At 43.2% G+C, this 6,873-nt stretch overlaps 1 protein-coding gene across 1 annotated transcript in view; it reads left to right on the top strand.

Moving 5' to 3' along the window:
- The first annotated feature begins 1,150 nt into the window (after positions 1 to 1,150).
- The window catches only part of Dimt1 (DIMT1 rRNA methyltransferase and ribosome maturation factor), a 12,636-nt gene continuing 6,913 nt past the window's right edge, over positions 1,151 to 6,873 (top strand). Inside the window, exons 1-8 of the mRNA XM_028783797.1 lie at positions 1,151 to 1,316; positions 1,615 to 1,688; positions 2,940 to 3,026; positions 3,743 to 3,804; positions 3,883 to 3,976; positions 4,063 to 4,112; positions 5,945 to 6,068; positions 6,454 to 6,546. Of these exons, the coding sequence (XP_028639630.1) occupies positions 1,238 to 1,316; positions 1,615 to 1,688; positions 2,940 to 3,026; positions 3,743 to 3,804; positions 3,883 to 3,976; positions 4,063 to 4,112; positions 5,945 to 6,068; positions 6,454 to 6,546 (663 nt within the window). The 5' untranslated portion in view covers positions 1,151 to 1,237. The remainder of the gene's footprint in view (positions 1,317 to 1,614; positions 1,689 to 2,939; positions 3,027 to 3,742; positions 3,805 to 3,882; positions 3,977 to 4,062; positions 4,113 to 5,944; positions 6,069 to 6,453; positions 6,547 to 6,873) is intronic.

Here is a 6,873-nt window from a genome sequence, read left to right as displayed (position 1 = left end):
AAGCTTAAGAAAAACAATTCCAGAAAGAAAAACAACTCCAGAATTTTTTGCTAATCGCTTATTTTGGCTTTTGTAACTATGTACTTAGCTTGCGGATGGGAACTTTGAGGACTTTCCAGGCTCAGAGATGAATGAACTTCGGTCCAGAAAACCCAGCTGCAGTCACCTGCTGGCTGGAATAAAGGCTTTCAACTGGCCCATAGGCAGTGTTCAAGTGTTCTTTGGTGATAGAATATTAGAGATTCTATTAGGATTTTTTTTTAAAGAACTTTTCCTGAGCTCGAATTACAGCAAAGAAAGGAAGGACTAAAACCTAGGTTAGGAAACAGGTTCTTAGCAGTCAGCTTTGGTGATTGGTTACATAGACCTTCTTCAGAGCACAAACAGAAAAATTAAAACTGAGACATTACAACTGGCAGGAAAAACTGCCAGGAGTCTTTAAATCTTACAGCCCGGCGTATAGTCCCACTATAATATCCAATACGTACCTATAATCATTCCCATTTATAGGGTTTTGAAATTGTTATAGCCCTTATCTTTCAATGAATAAACACCGAGAGCAGCATCCCAGTGCTGTGACTCCCAGTGCTGGAACTTAGTAAAACGACGAGAGAATGAACGAAAATGCAGAGAGAAGTAACCAGTAAGTGCTCTGTTGAAACGAGAGCTAATTCTAATCTCCTAATTCCTTTCCACAGCCGAGAGACACGTTACCCTTAACCACAAAGCTCCGTGTCCATCAAGCCTAGGTTTCTCAGCCCACAACCTGCGGGGAAACGGGAAAGAGACACTTAGATCTTTCCGCAGACATCAGATATCCCACGGTAGGCCCGAAGGAAGCACCCAGTTTGCCTGGACCCAGCCAATCCTAACTGCCTGCCTGAGCGGCGCGGTGTCCTCTGGGAAATCGGGCTCTTGTGGGAAGTAGTTGCTGATACCAAAATTCCAAAAATCCTGTGTGTGACGGGCTGGAGCCGGCCTTGCTTCCGGAGGAGTTCACCGGAGACTACAATTCCCAGCAGCCACTGGACTCGAGCCGTCCTTGCCTCCGGAGGAGCTCACGGGAGACGACAATTCCCAGCAGCCACTGGGCTCCAGGCGGCGCTGACTGGGTAGGTCGGTGATCGCAGTGGGAGGGGAAGTGGACCTCTCCGGCGCTTGGGCGTGACGGCGGCTGACGGCGACTTCCACGCGGTTCCCAGCAGCTTTCGCTTGTCCCAGGGACTCCTCTGAGAAGATGCCGAAAGCCAAGTCCGCAGCGAGTAGCCGCCGGCGGGATCGTCAGGAGCAGCGACAGGAGCTGAAGCGAGCTGGAGGTGCGGCGTGGAGGAAGCTTGGGACTGACCCGCGGCGGGGGAGCCCTACTGTGGCCTGCGCCCCTAGCCGCTCTGAGGAGGGTGGGCGCTCAGCGCTGACCCTTCCCGGCGCCTGGTCTTCCTTGCCAGCAGGAGGGATGGATGGACTCAAAGATACATCCCAACCCCAGCCGTGAACGCGGCGCTTGTGGATGCATTAGAGCAGAAACTGTTCCCCGTCCGTCCTGCTTCTCTGGGACGGCCTGAGATCGATTCTTGAAAAGTTGGGAAATTAAGGCTGCTTCGTGTTTTATTTCAGGACTCATGTTCAACACAGGGGTCGGACAACACATTTTGAAAAATCCTTTAATTGTTAACAGCATCATCGATAAGGTGGGTGTAAACAATGAAAGGCAGAGTGTTTGTGTATCGGTAATATTTTTCTGAGTACTTATGCCTGTATGACATATTGTGTGCCCATAATTATCCCAGCATTTGGGGAGGCTGAGGCAAGGTGACATGCTCGACCGAAGTCTGTGAACATACTAAGAAAATGAAAATAGACTAAGATAGGATACCTGACATAGAATAGTTGCTCTATATGTATATGTTGGATGAGTTAAGAATTGCCCAGGGATTTCCAGATTGTTTAACCACTTTTTGATGGCTCCTTGTTTTTGAAACTGGTTCTCATGTAACTCAGACTGCCCTCAAACATGGTATGTAGACAAAGCCAGCCTTGAACTTCTGGTCCCTTTTTTTGTTTTTGTTTTTGTTTTTGTTTTTTTTCGAGACAGTGTTTCTATGTGTAGCCCTGGCTGTCCTGGAACTCACTCTGTAGACCAGGCTAGCCTCGAACTCAGAAATCCACCTGCCTCTGCCTCTGTCTCCCAAGTGCTGGGGTTAAAGGCATGTACCACCACCGCCCGGCGAACTTCTGGCCCCTTGACTCCACTTTCCAAGCGTGTATCGTTCTGATGACTTTCTAAGTGCATCACCATTACTCTCTTTATTCCAGACAGTAAATTTATGTCCAAATCACACTGAGTTTGTTCCCCAGAAAACTAAATGGTACTGCATATAAATTATTTGGATTTATTCCTTCTGTACGTGTTACTGTGTTGCAGTTATGGATGGTTGAGTGTAAAATATAGACAGTACAAATGATTTCTGTACTTACAAGGAAAGCGTTCTGGAGCCATGGAAAGAGGGTAGTTATCCAGTCTCACAGAATATTCTACTCATATGTACATGCACACTTAGAGTTTTGTATGGTTACAGTATTCTTAAAACTACACAGTGGTAAAGAACTGAGAAATCTTCTCCATTGAGCGCACTCTTTTACCATTTGACCTCTTTGAAAGGAGCAGAGGTAGTTACAGTTTGCTGGAATTGGTGCCAGTGTAGAAAGCAGGAGCTCACCAGTGGACCTGCCTGCTCTTGCTTTTCTTCTGACTCCAGAAGTTGAGTATATTCCCTTAGGTTAGGAAATGTAGATTTTATTTATACCTAATGCCCTTGAGGTACGACTGTTAACCACATATACCCAGAAGAAAAATGAAGCTGGAGGGAAATGTCTTTAAGTCACTTACAAACTGTGTGGTCAAGTGGGCCAGAGCATAAAGGAGTTGTGTTTGTTTTTAGGCTGCTTTAAGACCGACTGATGTGGTGCTGGAAGTTGGGCCTGGGACTGGTAACATGACTGTCAAGCTGTTAGAAAAGGCCAAAAAGGTAAAAGGGGAGGGCTTCAAGTGTTACTCTCAAATTAGCTCAGCTGGTTTACTAATGTAAATGTTTGAATAAATTGACATTGTTCCAGTAGTCGTTATTGAGCCCTTAGAAATTTTATCTCTAAAATTTGAGATTTTTTTTTCTATCAAGAAAACAAGATCTATACTTGGTATAGTGGGTGATCTAATACAGGAATGTGTCACATGTTTAAAGGAGTAATAATAAAATAGAAACACTGAGATAACCCAAAGAGCAGTTAGTTAACCATTGTGAAGCCAGGAGGAACAGAGTCATGAAGTTGAAGTCATCAGGACCAAGGCGAAGAGTGGGTCGGGGAGTCAGTCAGCAGAAGCAGCTCAAATGACTGCGCTGTAGAAACAGTCATGACACTCGGAGAAGCCTCTGCTGATGTTACCGGAAAATAGTTCGGCTTCATCCAGTTCCATTCGCTTGCAGTGTTACGGTTTCTGCTCCGGGTGTCAGCTGCTGAGAGTACTTGTGGGAGCAGATCTCTTGTACGCGTCTAAAAATACTAAGTACATAAAGTGTATTCTTGTCATCACCGGCTCAGTAACGCAGCATGGGGACATGGGGACAGATCAAACAGGATGTTAACATTGAAAAAAGCTTAAATCACGTAACTCATAGGAGTTATTACTTGGATGGTAAAACATTTGTACTCCACAATCAAGGTTTTTTTGTTATTGTTAATCTAGGTAGTTGCCTGTGAACTCGATCCAAGGCTCGTAGCTGAACTTCACAAAAGAGTCCAGGGCACGTGAGTATATGTAATAACTAAAGTACATTTCAGTCTCCTGAAACAACAGTCTCTTAAGATTTCTTTCCTTATTTTCAGGCCTCTGGCCAGCAAACTCCAGGTCCTGGTGGGAGATGTATTGAAATCGGATTTGCCATTCTTTGATGCTTGTGTGGCAAACTTGCCTTATCAGGTATTTCTCAGGAGGCTATCAGAAGCATCGTACTAAACATTTCTCTGATATGTCTTTCCTCAGAGCTAATTATAATTCTCTTTTAGATCTCCTCTCCCTTTGTCTTCAAGTTGCTGCTCCACCGGCCATTTTTCAGGTTTGTGCAAAACAGTCACTGCTAAAGTTTAGACAATTTTGGCCAGAAACATAGCAAAAAATAAACACAACAAAAAACTGCCAGAGAACTTTGTAGAAAATAACAATTTCTGGGACAGGAACGTAGCTCAGTTGGTTAAATGGAGTGCTTATTAGCATCCAGAAAGCCCCTAGGTCAGTCTCTAGCACCTCAGAAACCTCAGCATGGTGGTGAGCACTGGTATTCCAAGCACTTGTGAACAGGAAGCAGATCAGTTCATACTCATCTTTGCTTACACAGCTAGTTCAGGGCCAGCCTAGGTTACATGATACCCTGTCTCAGAAATACACACGAGCACCACACGCACAGGCACGCAAGCACAGACACAGAGCAGAGCTAGTTCAGGGCCAGCCAAAGTTTCCTTTAATAGTCTTTCTCAAAAACATAACACATGAATGACTACACATATGAAAGTGCTGATTTCTAGGGAGGTCTCTTAGTTGATAAATTCTTTGGGCTGATAAATGTGTGTGCATGCTATTCCTTCTACATTTTAAATTCTAATCTTCAGTAAACATTGATAAAAAATTTTCTTACGTCTAGATACTGGGAGTAACTTCTTAACTGGTTATTAAAACAGTATTTTTTATACCAGTTCTTTGAAGATAAGTCACATACCACTTACTGTTTATAAAATAAGTTCATAAATTGTGGGGGCCATAACCATCCTTTTTAAAAAGTTGTGTGTTTGTGTGGAGTGTTTCTCCCTGCATTTACAGAGGTCAGAGGACAACTTGAAGGCTGTCAGGGCTCAAACTCAGGCTTGGTAACATGCCTTTACCCCTCCCATTTCCCTTTTAAATGGCACGGAATAGATCATATGAGAAGATAACTGCATATAAGTTTTATAAAAGTTTTGTTTGCGATATGTAGACATACATAGATAACTGAAGGCTGAGGTAGGAGGATTGTGAATTTAAGACCTGCTTGGGCAACGTTGTGAGCCCTGATCTCAAAATCAGAAGTAGGACTGGAGACAAAGCTCAGTGAGAGAGCATTTACCCACATGCATGAGGCCTTGGCTTCAATTCCCAGTACAGCACACACAACAAGTCAAATACAGTTTGGAAAATGCTTTGCTCTTCACTAACATTTAAAAGTATTACCATTGCTTGCAGAAGAAAAAACCCACATACTTTAAATTGTTAAACCAAGGGAACACTGGACATTACAACCTACCAAGCCATACCTCAGATGTAATTCCAACTACACCACAAATATAGTTCTTCTGTGGAGTCACCTTTACTATTTTTCCCCCAGAAGGCACCTAGACTAGTAAGTACATAATAAGATCTAAATACTAACCCGAGGGAAAGTCATCTTCATCGGGGCTAAGAGTACAACAACTATCTGTTTTGTGATAATAACATTAAGGCTCAAAGTGTTCAGCCTTCTGATCATATTGTCATTAACCATATATCCTCTCACGACAATGCACTGTAGTTAATACAACTATAAGGACTGAGGAGATTGCTCAGTGGTTAAGAGCATAATGTTGCTTTTGCAGAGGACAGGAGATTGCTCAGTGGTTAAGAGCATATATTGCTTTTGCAGAGGACCAGGGTTCTATTCCCAGCACCCACATGGCAGCTAACAACTGGCTTTAACTCCTGTTCTCAAGATCCACTGCCCACATCTGACCTCCATGGGCACTAAATCCACACACACAGTGAAAATACATACATGTAAGCAAAACACTCAGATACACAAAAAACAATACAAATTTTTAATCAAAACTATGTCAATAATTGAAGATGAACGATTCTTCTTGCTCCGTTTTGCTTCCTTTTCAGATGTGCTATACTTATGTTTCAAAGAGAGTTTGCTCTTCGTTTGGTTGCCAAGCCGGGAGATAAATTATACTGTAGACTCTCCATCAATACACAGCTTTTAGCGCGCGTGGACCACCTAATGAAGGTAGGAGGTTTATTTTGTTTTAATTCATCCTGGAGCACTTTGCCTTGCTCTCTGAGACCCCATTTTCCATCACACCCCCTTTCTGAGATGGGGGTCTTGTTCTTTAACTCAGGCTAGCCTAGAACCATCAGCTTCCCCAATGCTGGAGTTAAAGGCCTAAGTCACACCGTATCTGGCCAACAGACTATCTTTGATTAACAACTTAAAAGTTACCCTTGCCAGTTATGGTAGCACACACCTTTAATCCCAGCAAGCAGGAGGCAAAGGGGTAAAAATCTCTGTGAGTTCCAGGCCTGTCAGACCTACATGGTCAGACTCTGTTTCAAAACAAACAAGAAGTAAATAAAGTTGCCTCAGAGAGGACTAAACATTTTCTGATTAACAGGTGGGGAAGAATAACTTCAGACCGCCCCCCAAGGTGGAGTCTAGCGTGGTAAGGATAGAACCTAAGAATCCGCCACCACCGATCAATTTTCAGGTGAGGCCAAAATACTAGGTCACTAAAGGCATAAATATCTAGGTTGTAAAATGTGATTCTAAAGCAACAGAACAATACTGAGTTGATCTAAATATCCAGATAGAGGAAGGTAGGAATGGGGACCAACTTGATCTAAAATAGTTCTGAGTACACACAGAAACATGGAAAATGTTTGTAAAAGGCAAGACAAGAGTAAAGTTGCTTTTCAAAACTTAAGATTATAGCTGCAGAAAACCAATATAAAGTTAAAATCATTGTGTTTGAACAGTATTGTGGTAACACTGTTTGGTGGTCCCGAAGCAAGTGTTTGAACAGTATTGTGGTAAC

This window comes from Grammomys surdaster, unplaced genomic scaffold (genome assembly GCF_004785775.1).
Source record: "Grammomys surdaster isolate TR1022 unplaced genomic scaffold, NIH_TR_1.0 99, whole genome shotgun sequence".
In the NCBI taxonomy this organism is placed as follows: domain Eukaryota; kingdom Metazoa; phylum Chordata; class Mammalia; order Rodentia; family Muridae; genus Grammomys; species Grammomys surdaster.
Note: the sequence above shows the minus strand (reverse complement) of the source record. Positions and strands in the feature narration are given on the sequence as shown.